The 17155-nt window shown below is 38.7% G+C and overlaps 2 protein-coding genes across 5 annotated transcripts; both read left to right on the top strand.

Moving 5' to 3' along the window:
- Window positions 1-7172: 7172 nt before the first annotated feature.
- LOC133739997 (uncharacterized) lies at window positions 7173-13117 on the top strand. Its single transcript, XM_062167826.1, has 15 exons — window positions 7173-7329; window positions 7412-7556; window positions 7787-7890; window positions 8009-8108; window positions 8289-8425; window positions 9064-9216; window positions 9299-9406; window positions 9963-10074; window positions 10205-10258; window positions 10385-10422; window positions 10511-10612; window positions 11274-11357; window positions 11545-11694; window positions 12109-12225; window positions 12906-13117. The coding sequence occupies exons 1-15, from the start codon at window positions 7258-7260 to the stop codon at window positions 12921-12923; spliced, it is 1494 nt and encodes a 497-aa protein (XP_062023810.1). The 5' UTR covers window positions 7173-7257; the 3' UTR covers window positions 12924-13117.
- A 716-nt stretch (window positions 13118-13833) lies between these two features.
- On the top strand, window positions 13834-16807 carry LOC133735528 (protein ANTAGONIST OF LIKE HETEROCHROMATIN PROTEIN 1). 4 transcript variants are annotated; one of them, XM_062162930.1, is made up of 2 exons: window positions 13834-15401; window positions 16472-16807. In XM_062162930.1, the coding sequence occupies exon 1, from the start codon at window positions 13996-13998 to the stop codon at window positions 15349-15351; it is 1356 nt and encodes a 451-aa protein (XP_062018914.1). In that variant the 5' UTR covers window positions 13834-13995; the 3' UTR covers window positions 15352-15401; window positions 16472-16807. The 4 variants fall into 4 exon arrangements, with proteins under 4 accessions (XP_062018914.1, XP_062018916.1, XP_062018917.1 ...); XM_062162932.1 differs by lacking the exon at window positions 16472-16807 and adding an exon at window positions 16307-16460; XM_062162933.1 differs by lacking the exon at window positions 16472-16807 and adding an exon at window positions 16112-16285.
- The last annotated feature ends 348 nt before the right edge of the window (window positions 16808-17155 follow it).

Below are 17155 nucleotides of genomic sequence, written 5' to 3'. Positions count from 1 at the left end.
GCCTAATTCTTCGAGTGACTTATCTTTATGTTCATTGGTTTAAAGAGAAAATGGAAATCAAATGGTTTTTGGCAGCTTATTGACCTTCACCAAATGATTTGTTACATACTTCAAGATTATTGTCCTTGGCATCATTCACATCCGAAGCCTAGCTAGACCTCCAAACTCAATGCCCGAATATCTCAACAAAATCGTTGTAGGGTTGTTGACATAATCCATATCTTGAGCAACATGTTACTTGAAACGATTAAAAATTTAAATCATCGAAAAAAAAGTATGTACGTTGAGTTTTGCAAAAATATTGTTGTGGAATTAATTTAGGTAGTTTGCTAAGTTACTATTCCACTAAAAGGGATTCAACAGTGCACTACAGTACAGAATATCACAAAAGACTTGTGTAATGAATGGATCTATCCTATGTACCACCATGATTTCATCACAAATTCTTGTCTGTCTATAGATGGCAGCGGAAGGATATGTAATGGTCATTCTAATCTAACATTTTTTATCAATGAAATCTATGATGATGATTTATTCAAAAAACATCACAAAAGACTTGTATTTAATTGTACTACTCACTATGTACAAGACAACACACACCTAACAATTTTGTTCAAATCTTCAAGGCCAAAATAAGGTTCATGAAATTTTGACCTAAGATAGTGTATACTCAGCACTTTATGCCAAGTGAAACAAACTCCCATTTCAATTTCCCACAAAAACTTTAAAGATTCCACCCTGCTAAAGCAAACTCCCTTCCACAATGGGAAGTAGCTGGTGCATCATTGGTAGTGATATGATGTGATCAAGTTGTTTCCTTTCATTTATGTATGTTATAATGCTATGATATGTTTTCTTTTGCTAAAATATTTTACATGTTGTTTTGATACTTTAGGTAGATTGAATTCAAATTCAAAAGTTTAAATTTGGTGTAACAAATGCAAAAATTAGGGGATTTTGATTTGTTTCCCTTATTTACCTGAAAAGGTAAAAATAGACAAATGAAAATAGTCAAAGCACCGCAATTAAAAGCAAAAAATGGATGAACTGCATCTAATTATCACCTAACAAATTGGACTTGGAATCTTATTATAACAACAAGAAATAGGCGCCTATTGAAGAAAATAGTGCATGAAGATCATATATACGAGGTGAACGAGTTGTATGTTGCTGAAGCTCTTCAGCTCTTTCAATTATTTGGTTTTGGATTCCACCCATACCCCAAGTACCTACTGTGCAAAAGCAAATATCTTGTGCAGGAATGCATAATAACAACTCAACTTGATGAATGTGGTTTTCCATCCCAACCGGGCCCTTTGCAGCATATGACAAGTTCCGATTCAGTTTCATGAAAATATCCTCGACAATTGCCTCCACTAGTTCATACTCATGTCTGTGACCTGTTGGTAAATTATAATTCCAACCTTGTAAAGATTGTGGGTTTGATTCTCATTGACATATGTAATGATGGGGTGGGGCTAGGATTTTTTTGATTGCATGTACGTTACCATATCACCATAATTTGATGAATTTGTGCACACATGAATGGTACCTATATTATGTATTAGATCAAATCATTGGCGCCTTAATTGGTTAACTAGTCTAGTGCAATCATAAGTTTCATTGTAATCAAATTGTTCCTTAAACTTTCATCTTTACAAAACCCAATCATTCACATTAATCTCAATTTTTCCTTTATCGAGCTACAGCTACTTAAGTCCCAAACCAATTACAGCATCCAATAAACTCCAACACATAACGGTATCTTTCATTGTGGTAATATAAATAAATATATATATATATATATATATGAGGCCGGATCGAGAGCGGACGTCCGCAACCCAGAAAAAGTGCGGACGTCGCTCCTCCGGCGTCGGGAAGGCGACGATCTCTGCGCTACAGGTGCCGGACGCACCCTCTGGACATCCGGACGACCTCGAGCAAGCGGCGAAGGCGAAGGTGATCGGAAACTCAGCGGTGTGCTGCGAGCTCGCCGGAAACCATGGAAGCCCATCGAGCTCGACGTCGATCCCTTCGTCGACGACTCCAGCCGCTTCTAAACTGCTCCACGTCGTGGCCTGGTTCCGTCCGGCAGCAGAAACGCCGCCGTCGCTGCTCGATCGAGGCCGGAGGAGCGACGTCCGCACTTTTTCTGGGTTGCGGACGTCCGCTCTCGAACGGTTTTGTATATATATATACTTTTTTTTTGTGGTCAACATACATCTGTATATATACCTAGTGTACCAAAAGAAAATTAGAAAGCAGGGCTGCGATTTCAAGATTGGGAACCTCCCTTTCAAAGCTCCACTTCGCAAGAAAACTCGGAATCTTCTGACCACAAAAGAGAAAAAAAAAAACGACCACAAATTGAAGGGGAAGGGGACCTATGAATCAATGATAACTTATTGAAGTCATACTTGATGTGATCAAGTTGTTTCCTTTCATGTATGTATGTTTTATAATGGTGTGATATGTTTTCTTTTGCTACAAATGTTTTACATGTTGTCTTGATGCTTTAGGTAGATTGAATTCAAATTAAAAAGATTAAATTTGGCGTAACAAATGCAAAAATTAGGGGATTTTGATTTGATTCCTTTATTTACCTGAAAGTTAAAATTGATAAATGAAAAATAGTCAAATTAAGGACCGCAATTGAAAGCAAAAAAAGTGGATGAACTGCATCCAATTATCACCTAACAAATTAGACTTGGAATCTTATTAGAACAACAAGAAATAGGCGCCTACTGAAGAAATAGTGCATGAAGATCATATATACAAGGTGAGCGAGTTGTATGTTGTTGAAGCTCATCAGCTTTTTCAATCAATTGCTTTTGGATTCCACCCATACCCAAAGTACCTATTGTGCAAAAGCAAACATCTTGTGCAGGAATGCATAAGAACAACTCAACTTGATGAATGTGGTTTTCTATCCCAACTGGGCCCTTTGCAGCATATGACAAGTTCCGATTCTGTTTCATCAAAATATCCTCGACAATTGCCTCCACTAGATCATACTCATGCCTGGTATATATGGATGAAGATAAAAATCAAAGAGTTAGCATGTAGCGAGATTACTATTCTTCTATGAATCAATCAAATTGTAACTCGTAGAAACTACTGCAAAATGAAGTTACAAAGTTAAATACCTGATATTTTATTGTGAATGAAACCCAGAAAGATTGACTGTTGTTGTCACAGCATCCCTCCACTTGGACACTTTGGTTGTGGTAAGACCACCCTTGCTGATGTTGTATTTCCCTGAAACTCATCTAACTTCCGTGCTTGTGTGTTCTTAGCAAATTCCAGGGAAGAATCAGAGAAACATGGACTATATCATTTGCAAAATAAACTTGTTCGTAAGCTGTTGAAGGAAGAACATTTGAGTGTTGACTCTCCATCCATAGGGTTGACTTATGTTATACATAGGCTTTCTCGTGCAAAGGTCCTTGCAGTTCTTGATTATGTGAGTGATTTAAGCCAACTAGAATTTTTACTTGGAGATCAAGTTCAGTTTGGCCTTGGAATTTTGATACCTAGTACAAAGATAATTTCTTAAAGGGAAAGGCAAGCTACAATGATTTTTTTTCCTACCTTTTTATTAGGAACCACGTTTTAACTACCTTGCTCTTTTTTTGTTACCTTGTGCATATATATATATATATATATGATTAAATACTTGTTACTCCTCATACTTTTTCCTGAAAAACAGTTTGGTCCCTCGCCTTTTAAATTAAACTGAATAGTCCTTATTCTTTCAAATTCTCATATAACAAGTCCAAAATGATCCGAAATGACTAATATGCCCCTAATTTTCTATTATTTTTTTTTATTTTTTTCTCTATTTTTTTTTAATTTTTTCTCCCTTTTTTTTTATATTTTCTCTCTCCCTCACTCTCTCCTGGCCGCACAGTCTCTCTCTCTCCCTCGACCTCTCTTATTCTTCTTCTTCTCTTCCTCTGCAACCACCGGAGAACACCTTCCTCTGCAACCACCGGAGAACACCTTCCTCTACACGTAATTTAGCTACACGTAATTTACCTTCCTCTCTTCTTCTTCTCTTCCTCTGCCATCATCGGAGACCACCACTTCCAGCCACCATCTCACAAAAAACCTAAACTCTCCCTTTCTCTCTTCTTCTTCCCTCTGCAACCACCGGAGAACACCATCTCCGGCGACCATTTCATCACCATCCAAAATTAAACAACACAATTAGGGATTCAATTTCTCGTCAACCCAGAAGCTCCAATCAAAGGAAAAACATGAAGATTACCTAATAAAGGCAGTCTGAAGCTCCAGCAGCCATGAGCGGCGGAGCTATCTTCTCCCACGCACCAGCGGCGGCGTGTGAAACGCGTGCGGCGGCTTTGGTCAGAATCGGAGGTCGGGAGTTTGGGGTTTCGAAAGATAGTGCAGCTCCGACTTCGTTTATGGAGGTGTTGAAGCTCGATTCGAGTTGGAGACTAGAAATCGAAGGCATGCAGAGCCGAGAGCTCCGGTGATTCTCGAACTGCGTCGTCAGGCGTCGGCGGGCAGAGGGGTTTCTGGGTTTTGCTCTCTAAGGCTTGCTGAGTCTGACGGTGGTGCCGATATGGCGAGGTGATGGTCGGAAATCGATGGAGGTAGAGAGGCGGTAGCGTCGCAGCCTTGGGTGGTCGCGGGTGGAGGCCGGAGGCGGTGCATGTTGATGGTGAGGCTTGGGCTTGGGTTGGATTTGGGTGCTGGATCGATTGGAGGTAGCGGCGTGATGAAATGGTGGCCGGAGATGGTGTTCTCCGGTAGGGCTGTCAATAGGTCGTGTCGGGTTGGGTTCGTGTCGGGTCAAGGTAGTTATCGTGTTGCAAGATACAAACTCAAACCCAACCCATTTAATAATCGTGTCAAAAATTTAAACCCAAACCCAACCTATTTATTAAACGGGTTACCCGTTTCCAACCCGCTTAACCCATTTAATAAATAGGTCGTGTTGTGTTAGACAAAATGACCCATTTAAGGGTTAACAATGCGACCCATTTAACTAAAAAATACAAAAATTGATTAAATTCACTAAAAACTCCACAAGACGAAGAATATAAATAATTATATGTACTTCATAACTAATTAAATCCAATAATTATAAAGCAAAATATTTCAAATTGTCTAATCCTATGATTAAATACTCCTAACGTCCAATATTTCAAGAAAAAATATAGCATAATCGGGTTATACGGGTTCACTTCGTGTTGGTGGGTTGACCCGTGGCCGACCCATTTAATAAATGGGTTATGGCGGGTTGACCCACGGCCGACCCGCTTTTTAATCGTGCGGGTTCAACCCGCTTTATTTCGTGCGGGTTTCGAGTTGTGTTATCGGATTGTGTCGGAATTGACAGCCCTATTCTCCGGTGGTTTTAGAGGAAGAGAAGAAGAAGAGAGGTCGAGGGAGAGAGAGAGACTGTGCGGCCAGGAGAGAGGGAGAGAGAAAATATATAAAAAAAAAAAAGGGAGAAAAATTTAAAAAATAGAGAAAAAAATAAAAAATAATAATAATAATAGAAAATTAGGGGCATAATAGTCATTTCGGATCATTTTGGACTTGTTATATATAACAAATTTGAGAGAATAAGGACTATTCAGTTTAATTTAAAATGCGGGGGACCAAACTGTTTTTCAGGGAAAAGTATGAGGAGTAACAAGTATTTAATATATATATATATATATATAACTATCTAAAACTAAAGGTATGATATTTATGAGGTTTTTTTGAAGAGAGTGCATCACTTGTATCTTAATTGTAGGTACGCAAAATGTATTGTCAATGGGTTAAGTTTATCTTTAGATTAGGTACAAACAAGATTAATTGACTCTCCATCCATAGGGTCGACTTATGTTATACATAGGCTTTCTCGTGCAAAGGTCCTTGCAGTTCTTGATTATGTGAGTGATTTAAGCCAACTAGAATTTTTACTTGGAGATCAAGTTCAGTTTGGCCTTGGAATTTTGATACCTAGTACAAAGATAATTTCTTAAAGGGAAAGGCAAGCTACAATGATTTTTTTTCCTACCTTTTTATTAGGAACCACGTTTTAACTACCTTGCTCTTTTTTCGTTACCTTGTGCATATATATATATATATATATATATAATCTTGCTCAGGTGCGGATAAGCAAAAACGTACGGATTTTGTGTTTTTCCCCACTTTTCGATCACACATTCACATCTTAACCGTTCAGTTTTTAGGTCCTAATGTATAGATCACCTCTGCAAAATTTCAACCAATTTGGTGATCGTTAAGGCATTCAAAACTGCAATTTACACGAACGAACCAAATCTGTCGAACCGGAACCGTTCGTATATATTGTTGTAATTTGCAGTTTTGAATGCCTTAATGATCACCAAATTTGCTGAAATTTTGCAGAGGTGATCTATACATTAGGACCTAAAAACTGAACGGTTAAGATGTGAAAATGTGATCGAAAAGTTGATCAAAACTGGAAATCCGTACGGATCGAAAAACTGCGGACGTCCGCAGTGGAGAACTATATATATATATATATATATATATATATATATATATATATATATATATATAACTATCTAAAACTAAAGGTATGATATTTATGAGGTTTTTTTGAAGAGAGTGCATCACTTGTATCTTAATTGTAGGTACGCAAAATGCATTGTCAATGGGTTAACTTTATCTTTAGATTAGGTACAAACAAGATTAATTGTAATGTTCAATCTAGAGTGATTTTGGATTGCTACAAATATTGTGGGTTACTGACTTACTGGTAGGTTCATTGGTAGTGATATGATGTGATCAAGTTGTTTCCTTTCATGCATGTATGTTATAATGCTATGATATGTTTTCTTTTGCTAGAAATGTTTTATATGCATGTTGTTTTGATACTTGAGGTAGATTGAATTCAAATTCAAATGTTTAAATTTGGAGCAACAAATGCAAAAATTAGGGGATTTTAAATTGTTTCCTCTCTGAAAAGGTAAAACAGACAAATGAAAATAGGACCATAATTAAAAGCAAAATAGTGTATGAACTGCATCCAGTTGCCAACTCGATCACACCTTCTGGTTGTTTGCAATGAAATTCCCTTGGCCTCAAATGATCTGTAAAAATTTGGACATCGAAATAATTAATTTATCCAGGCCGGGCTCATAACAGCCTTGGGCCTGTTTAGTTCGGTTTGGGCCCTGCAACTCCCACCGTTTATATTTCCCGCGTCTCCCTTGGTGAAACCCTGGAGCTTCAAACAGGAAGAAGAAGATGACGGTGACTAACAACGGCATCCAATACGCCGTTCAGATCATCACCAAACACTTCGGCAAACCCGTCGCTGTAACTCTCTCTCTTTCCCTCTCTCTGATTTCACTCTTCAATTCTCTTCGCTATTAAATTTTCCATCTTTACGATTTTGCAGAAAGTATGCGAAACCCTTCTGAAATCCGGACCACTAAACCTGGCTGCCTTAATCCGATCGACGGCGCTCACTCCCCAGCAAGTCAAGAACTCTCTCCTGATTCTGGTTCAGCACAATTGTGTCCAGCCCTTTACCCAAGAGTCCAGTAATTCTTCTGCTTATCTCAATTTTTTGTTTGTGGGGGGTTTTTGATTATTTCAATCTGTTTTGTAAAACCCTAGATTGAATTGGTTTAATTTGAGTAAAGTTAATTGCTTTTTGTGAATTTGTGGTTAGGGGGTTTATGATTCTTTGAATCTGTTCTGTAAAACCCTAGATTGAATTGGTTTAATTTGAGTAAAGTTAATTGCTTATTGTGGATTTGTGGTTGTGCAGAGGCTGGGCTTAAAGTTCAGTACATTGCGGTGTACGATAACATACTCCATCGCCTTAGGTTTGCGAAATTTCTGGCGGTTGTGGCCCAGCAGCTTGATGATGATGTTAGTTCATTTTTTATGTATTGGTTTTTGTTGTTTTTAGGGGTGGATTTTTTGTTTGGTGAAATTTAGGGGTTGGATTTCGATTGGTGTTTTATGTACATTTGGTTTGTTTTGTTAGTGCAAACAACTTCTTGCTGGTTTACTCGAGCATGGTAGACTTACACAGCAACAATTAATGGACAGAGCCAATCAGAAATCCAAATCAAATAGCAGTCAAGGTATTGCTTTAATGTATGATCTATTTGATATTACAGCATTATGAATTCATTAGTGTTCTTTTGTGGGAAGGAAACAAAAATTTAATGGGACTTTGTGACTAACTGTACTTTCTGGTGTGCTCTCCATGCCTATTTACTATTGGGGATATTAAGTACTGTTTCTGGGTTTTCTTTCTGCAGTTCAGAATGCTGCTCAAGATAACTTTGTTAGACTTGTGACTGCCCGTTTTGTTGAACGCTGCCCGGCCCCTGAACCACTTCTTGAAGAAGCACCTGAACAAGAACGTCCAAAGAAGCCACGCACTAAACCTGCTAAGGTAATGCAACTAGATATTTTGTGTCAAATATGTTTCGGGTAGGCCAGTTTGATGTGGGGTGTTTGATAATTAAATCTTCTGTTGCATCTGTTGACGGAGATTGAGTTGTATCGGTGTTTGTATAGTGTGATTTCAGGTTCCTCTCAATTATTAGTTAATCTTCACATGATTAATTATGTAGTGACATCAATTAACTTAAAGACAAGTTGGCTCATTTGTTAATGCTTTTGTGTTTGGCTCGATACATATACCCCTTATGTCTATATCAGATAACTCATACAGTCCCTTAATAATAAAAATACTCCAATCAAACAAACAGATTTGTTAGAATTAATACTGTCAGGGATAAACAGATGGAAGAACATATTTGTTATGTCAAAGTCAGGTTATTCCTTTTCGCATAATCTGATAAACTATTATTCATCTAAGTCATGTTCTTTTCAAGTCTGTGTGAAGTAACAATGAACCCTGACTTGGAATTTTGGGTCTGAGTCATTTAAGGTTTGAACACCTCTCCTAGTTGAACCTGTCTGAACATTTTAAGTTTGTTGGTTAAAACTGTGCATCCTTATAAATCAACATTTCAACCTATTTCAAAAAAAAAAAAAAAAAATCAACATTTCAATCAACTCTTACAGATGGTTCAAGTATCAGAGACCATAGAACAACGTGTTCTAGCAGCAGCAAGGCCTATGGAAGCAATAAGATTCTTAATTATGACAGATGCAGAAACTGATGATCCGTCACAAAAAAGTGAGAATAATTCCTCTAGTATGAGTGTTGGGGAGAAGGTTGGTACATGGATTATTGTTTGTAGTATGCAATTTCTTGAAGTCTAGTTATGTTCTAATATGCAGTTTTCTGATTTTATAGCGCAAGTTTGATGATTTGGATATTGGTGAAGAACATGGGTCTAATGATAAGGAAGTGATTCTTTGGCGTGCTAATTTTGAGCAGTTCATTCGTTGTCTAAGGCATAAGGTTGGTTTTCTTCTTATTTTCCATTTTATTTATAATTATCAATTCATGTAAATGAAGGAAAATGGTGGTTATTGTTAAACAATGTGATGAGAATGTTTAGGCATTGTTTAATCTAAAATACCTTTGCTTACATGCTTTGCATGCTCTGTGTATGACTTTCTAGTAGCAGAGACTGTCAAATTCATGTTTTCATGCATTTTATCAAACTATGTGTATGGTAGTATGTAGTTTGTTGAAATGATCCTTGAAATCAAATGTGCTTGCCTTTCAAATGCCCATTCATTCTTTGGTTGACAGTAACTAAAAAGGTAACATAAACGTGGACAATCATATGGATTGTCTAAACATTACCTAAGTTCTTTCTCTTTCTCTGTAGTGGATAATGGGTTCTCTTACTCTAGCATTTTTAATTCAATATTAGGTGAATTCTCTTGATTGCATTCCTTGTTTTTTTTTGGGTATGCTGCTCCCATAAGTGAATATATTTTCTCTTCTCAAATCAAAGAACTAAAAAAAAAAATTGAATGTACTTTGATATTTAATTGTTGGGTTTTAGGCTTATGTTGAGAATGTTAGAGCACGACATGATGATGAAACTGCAGTTAAGTCAACAGCAATGCTGAAGGCAACTAGAACTGCAGAGACCAAAGTGAAAACAGATTATTCAGGTAAGCTGGAAGTTTGGATTAGTATATGCTGTGTCGTTCATACACAGTTAACTACCTATGCTTTAGTCTAGGAAAAAGGATTGTGTCAGAGCTTCCCTCAGCTTGTTGTGCGGTGCACCTCTTGTAACAGGAGCATATGAGGATGAGGGTGAGGGTGAGGATGGGGATGTGCCATATAGCGTTGGTATGGTGCCCTTTTTCTCATTCAATTTTGTATTGTAAAAAATTTGATCATCCTTTATCTTTCTTATGGATGGTTTGTATTGAGTTGCTATTGACAAAATACCTCCCTTATTTTTTTGCATTATAGACTCGAAGGAAATTATAGAACTGCTTCAAAATGATGAGGTTTGTCTGATTTCTGTTATTTTCAAATATATGATATCTATCATTAGGTCACCAAGATAGATGTCTAAGTATATTTTCTATACTGCAGGTGGAGTTGATTGTTTTGAAAAGATATGGAAAGGAGGCTCATAGAATATTTAGGTTACTGACAAACCAGTCAAACGCTGGTCAGTTTTTTGAGACAGATATGGTAATAACATTGTTACAGTGCCACTCCTCGCAATCCATTGAGTTTTCTACATTCGGTAGAGTACCTGTTAATATGTTGCTCTCTTTGTTTAGCACAATGTAGTACTGTGAGAAACTAATAGAGTCAAGTTCTGGGCATCCTTATGGGCTTCTATTTCAGTATTTCTAAGGAATTCAAGGATTATAATCTTTCTTCCATTATTCTTAACTGGCAAGCAGCTGTAGTATAAGCCCCTAAGCTTTGATTAGTATTATTAGTCGAGATGCTAAGCCTATAGCCGTAGCTGCCCTCTTTAGATCTTCAAAGCGGACTCCTTGTCCACCTCCTTGTAACTTGATTTTTGCTTTTTCAATAAAAAGCTGTTTCTTTTGAAAATAGGAGATCTAACCATATCTTCAACACTAGTCTTGTGTGACATAGGTTGTTATTGCATAATATGTAGTTATCCCGCTATGTGCCCCACTACTGGCTATCCAAAAAGTTTTAAGATATGGGTAACAACCTGTTAGTATTTTGCTCTTTGTTGAGTGTACTGTATTACTGTAAGAAACTAAAAAGACACCTGGGTTACCTGGCCATATATCGTACATGAGTCTTATATGACCTAATATGACATACTCTAGTAGTATTTTTGGTAATTCATTTACTTGGTTCTTTTTAGATATCAAAAGAGGCCTTTGTTGACAAAAACGAAGCACCTAATATTCTTTATAAGCTCTGGAAGGATGACTACGTTCATATGGAGGTACAGCATTTATCTTCTTCTTTTCTTTATGCACATGTGGCACTGTATTTAGTTTTCTGCTGTTTTGTTTTCAACTTTGTTTACCAATTACACAATCACAGACTTTGTTGACTTATCCTGTGTAAAGACATGTCGAGTATCATTATGAGCTTTATTTTCTGTGTGACAATATTTCATCTACCTGCAGAAATTATCATTGACAACAGCTAAACAGTCACAAGTCATGGTGTGGAAAGTACACAAGCCCATTGTTTGGGAACATGTTTTAGATGAGATGTACCATGCGGCGTACAATTTGGTTAAGCGATATGATCATGAGAGGGAAGAGAATAAGGAGGTTTGTTGGTGCCTTTTCCTTACAAAATTCTTATTGGCCTATATTTTTTCGTTGTTCAGTACCAAATTCCTTTTGGGATACAAATGGCGACTTCTGGTTGTTTTATCACTTTCTTATCTAGTAGAATTTCCTGTCAATTCTGTTCTGCACCAAAAGCACTAGGGCACGTATTTTCTCTTGTTCAGTACTCGCCAGATCTCTTGTGGGGTGCAAATGACAATTCTACTTGCTTTCTCACAATGTCATTTCTGTTTCTGCAATAAAAAAAAAGTGCTACCTTGTTTATGTGATATCAGGACCTGTCTAGAGTCTGTAGACAATGTTCTTTATATCTTCTTCATTATCCTTCGACCTAACAGAACCTTGTTGCAGCTTTTTACATGTTCTAATCATTTTTTTGGCAACTCTTTGCAGGTTACAAATACCCCGAAGGAGAAACGCGTGGGTGAATTAGAGAAAAAAGCCAACCGGTTTCTAGGTGTCAGGAAAATCATGGCATTATCCCTCATGAAGCTTGATGATGCTCTCATGTAGGGCTGTAAATAGGCTCGATACAGCTTGTGTTCGACTCGTATTCGGCTCGATTTTAGCTCGTTCGGCTCGTGTTCGTAAGATAAATGAGCCAAGTTTGAGCTCAATATGAAGCTCGACAAAAAAACGAGCTGAGCTTGAACAATGATATATTCGGCTCGTCTAGCTCGTGAGTAGCTCGTATTTTTCATGAGTAGATCTAATTTGTTAAAACTCGGCTTGTTTATTAAAACTCGACTCATGAAAATTTATAGTATAAATAAAAATATAATTTTTCTAATCTCAAATATGTATTTCTTTTTATTACCTTCCTTTTCAATTGGAAGAGAATCTAAGAATTTAAGTACAATAAATCCAAATTTGATGGTTAGACATCAAATTTGGTTTACTATTTTAAATTTTCCTTCTTCCTTTTATTTTTTTATTTTTTTTATATTATTTATTAAATTTAAAGTCAAATGAGCCAAGCCGAACCTATTCAAGCTTAAACTCGTCCAATAAATCAAACTGAGCCGAGCTCAGCTCGAGCTTAAGAAAAATATTCAAGCCGAGCCGAGCTTGAGCATGGAAAAAAATATTCAAGCTTTAGGCCGGCTCGAACTCGATAAAAAGCAAATGAGCCGAACATGATCACCTTGGTATTCGCTCCGACTCGGCTCATTTACACCCCTACTCTCATGCTCTTCCATGACTTCTGATTCAGGAATTATGACCGCAATATTATTGCCACTTCTTCATATAAACAGAGGGACAAGATCGTTTCTCAATCAATATATTAATCTCATTTGTTTTCTCAACCGAGCAAAGGGCTCTTTGATACTCTTTTAGTTTTATGGACTGTTTTCAATATTCGTAACATGGATAAAATTTCATAAACGGGGGTGTAAGCATGGATCATAGGCGAAGTTTTTCCTTAGCAAGCCATATTTCAGACAAAAATCCACTACCGGTGGGAATGGGTTCAACCTAGCTAGGTTTTTTAGTGGAACTAGTTGTAACCTTCATTAGTTCCTTCATAGAATATAATCAATATCTTATTAATTGAGATTTGAATTTAGAATTTTAAGTAAAAATGCATAAAATGAGAGAAACTGACATTATGAACCGTGATCGGCAAGTTTAGGGTCATTTTCAAGAAGATGCTAGCTAGCTCGTGTGTGGCATTAACTTTACAAACTCACTAGAGTTATAATCAGCTTAATATAGTGCTCGTGTCAGCTCATGTTTGTGTAAAAAAAGGAACCAAACTTGAACTCTTTTTTCTTTTTTTGGTCTGTAGCCAAACCTGAACTCAATAAAATATGTTAGCGAAAAATAACTTCATTAAAACAAAAATAAGTTAAAATTCAAGATTTGAAAAAAAAAAAAAATTTATCTACTAAGCTCCTCACGCTATAAAATAAGTAAGATAAATGTCAGTAACATAAAACCAAAGACAAAAACAAATGGGGCGGCACCACCACCATAATATATATCCAAGCTACGGACGACAAGATCTTTATTGCTAACATAGATTCTGAGTGTGGTCCATCAGAATTAAACTCCGGCGAGTCATCATGGATATAAGGGCTAGAGAAGTTTTAACCCTACATGCTTCATCTTTTTTACTTCTTATTCGATACACTATTCCCAAAAAATGACTTGCCATTTTAATAAAAAGGTAAGTTCCGGTGAAATGAGAATCTAAAATCCTAAATCGAAAAATTTCAAATCATCGGCTCTTCTTCAGTCGACACAACTCTCGTTTCAGTCCAGAGTCGACGCAGAGCCATGGATCAATCGTTCCTCCTGATGCTCTCCAACCTCCTCCACCTCCACAACTCCATCGACCCAACCACCTCCCTCATCTCCTCCCCCACCTCCACCACCACCGCCTCCTCCGCCTCCACCTCCACCTCCCCCACCTCCCTCCTCACCTCCTCCTCCGCCGCCCCTCTCCTCTTCTTCACCATCGCCTCCGTCCTCTCCTACATCGCCTCCTCCCGCCCTTCCTCCTCCTCCTCCTCCTCCTCCCCCTCCACCCCCGCCGCCTCCTCCTCCTCCGCCGCCGCCGCCGCCGCCTCCGACTACTCCGTCTCCGCCTTCCGCGCCCTCTCCACCGAGCACATCTGGTCCCTCGAAGCCCCTCTCCGCGACGCCCAGTGGCGCTCCCTATACGGCCTGTCGTATCCCGTCTTTACGACCGTCGTCGATAAGCTCAAACCCCACATTGCTCTCTCCAACCTCTCCCTCCCTTCCGACTACGCCGTCGCCATGGTCCTCTCCCGCCTCGCCCACGGCTTCTCCGCCAAGTCCCTCGCCGCCCGCTACTCCCTCGAGCCCTACCTTATCTCCAAAATCACCAACATGGTCACGCGCCTACTCGCCACCAAGCTCTACCCGGAGTTCATCAAGATCCCCGTCAGCCGCCGCAGACTGATCGAAACCACCCAGGCCTTCGAGGAGCTGACGTCACTCCCCAACATGTGTGGCGCCATTGATGGCACTCCGATCAGGCTGCACAAGCAGAATCTGCCTGCGAATTACAAATGCAGGTACGGCTACAATGCTGTTCAGCTGGAGGTTGTTGCTGACCACAAGAAGATCTTCTGGGATGTTTGCGTTAAAGCGCCGGGAGGCACCGACGACGCCACCCATTTTCGAGAGAGTTTGTTGTATAACAGGCTTACTTCCGGTGACATTGTGTGGGATAAGGCCATCAATGTGCGTGGTCACCCTGTGAGGCCTTACATTGTTGGGGACTGGTGCTATCCTTTGCTCAGTTTCTTGTTGACTCCCTTTTCGCCTAATGGGATGGGGACTCCTGCGCAGAACCTGTTCGATGGAATGCTCATGAAGGGGAGGTCTGTGGTGGTTGAGGCAATTGGGCTGCTCAAAGGGAGGTGGAAGATTCTGCAGGACCTGAATGTGGGTCTTAATCATGTGCCACAGACCATTGTTGCTTGCTGTGTGCTGCACAATTTGTGCCAGATTGCAAGGGAGCCTGAACCGGAGCTGTGGAAGGACCCTGAGGAGAATGGGATGCCTCCTAGGGTGCATGACAGTGAGAAGTCGTTTTACTACTTTGGGGAAAGCTTGAGGCAAGCATTGGCTGATGATTTGCACCAGAGGCTTTCATCGAGATAGGACATTTTGTCCTGAGTAAAGGGATGGTTGTCCTCAGCGGTTTAACCTATGTAAGGATTTTATTTCAAATGTATTTCCTTGGTTGCTTGCTTATTAGGTAGGCTGCAGAATTGTATTTCGGATGAGTAGAGCTAATCTGTAATGACTGTCATATAGTTGTTGGGGCCAACTGACTTGGTAATGAATTACAAGATTGATTGGAGGTGTGGAAATGCAATGAGTAGAGCTAATCTGTAATGACTGTCATATAGTTGTTGGGGCCAACTGACTTGGTAATGAATTACAAGATTGATTGGAGGTGTGGAAATGCACAAGTTTTGTATCAGTTGTAGTGCATTCTATATTTATGTTCAGTTGTGCCTGGTGATGGTGATCAACTAGAAGCCAGAGTGGTAATATTTTGATTAAAAAGGAAGTCTTTATACCAATCTTTAGTAAGAATCTTGTGCACTAATGTTGCTTTGAGTTGCCACTTGCAAGTCTCGACCTGCAATAGTATCCTTAGAATTATGATATTAATGAGGAGCAATTCTTTTATGCATTTTGATTCAACTTAATGGCCTATTTAATACTTTTTATGATAACCTTTCTTCTTGGAAATTTCATTCTGCTGCTACAGTATAACAAAGATATAGGCATTTTGTTGTTTTTCCAAGCATATACAGATAGTTGGTCTTTTGATAGATAGATATATAGTAAGGGTTGTTCTGGGTTGTAAATGGTTGTCATGTGCATAGTCTGATAGATTGGTAATACACAGGTAAAGTAGAAACTGCCCTATGAATACAGCTGAAGAGGCCGGCCTTTTTTTTTTCCTTCTTCATGTGCTGGTGTTTTTGTTCCTGTAAATCTCATTGTGTTATTTGGTGTTTGAAGTGCTATGTATGTCCATAAGGGGCTCAGGCATTTCCTTTCATAATCGTGCTATATGATTCATGTGTTTGCGTTGGGTCAGTTGCACTGGCTATATGGACAAACATTTCAAGCACTAGTGGAGAGTTGGTGCAAACAAGAGTCGAGCCAAAGTTCGAAGTTGGGTTATTTTTGTATCCTTGGGTCTTGCACTCTTGCTCGAGGCTGTTGTTGATCACTAAAAAAATCTTCTTATGGAATTGTCTAGGGGTACCAAACGATGCTGCTGGTTTTAGAGAGAAGTCTTTTCACAACATAGAGCCTGTTCATGGGGACTGGTTGACCCAAAGGGATGAGAACTCCTGCATAGAGCCTGTCTGATGAAATGCTGGTTCAATCAAATGCGGTTTATTATAAATTGATGATGGGGGCTTGTTTTTCATTTCCCAGGGAAAAGTTTAGTCCATATCACAACAGGAAACCTCAAACCAAAATGTATTTATCAACTCCTTGTTAATAACATATTATAGTTTGAACTTTCTTGTTGTGATATGGATTAAAACTTCGAGGAATGCTCACCTGAGGGTTAAGTTTGAAGAGACTGAGAAAAATGGATCTCCTTTTTCAATGAATAAAATTTTTCCTATTATGTTTTGAAAAGATTATTCCTAATCTTATTAAAATTGCTCTCATATTTTTTACAGAGAAAAAACAAGCCCTATTTATAGAGGCCCTTTGGTCCTATTTATTCTCCTCAATTTATTCTCAACAAGTTTGAATTTAGTATTTTAGTCAATATTTGTTCTCAAAAAATGAGTTCTTCAAATAATTCACAACTGTATGGGGATGCCAACAAGGGGACATCTTCAAGCCCCAAACTATCTCCACCAAAGTAGGTCACGTGCCGGTAGCCCCGATGCGTCCTCTTCCGAGAAGTGGGCATAGCGATTCT

The sequence above is a fragment of the Rosa rugosa genome, chromosome 3 (assembly GCF_958449725.1).
Source record: "Rosa rugosa chromosome 3, drRosRugo1.1, whole genome shotgun sequence".
Classification (NCBI taxonomy): domain Eukaryota; kingdom Viridiplantae; phylum Streptophyta; class Magnoliopsida; order Rosales; family Rosaceae; genus Rosa; species Rosa rugosa.
The sequence above is the reverse complement of the archived record's forward strand: the minus strand, read 5'-3'. Positions and strand labels throughout refer to the sequence as shown.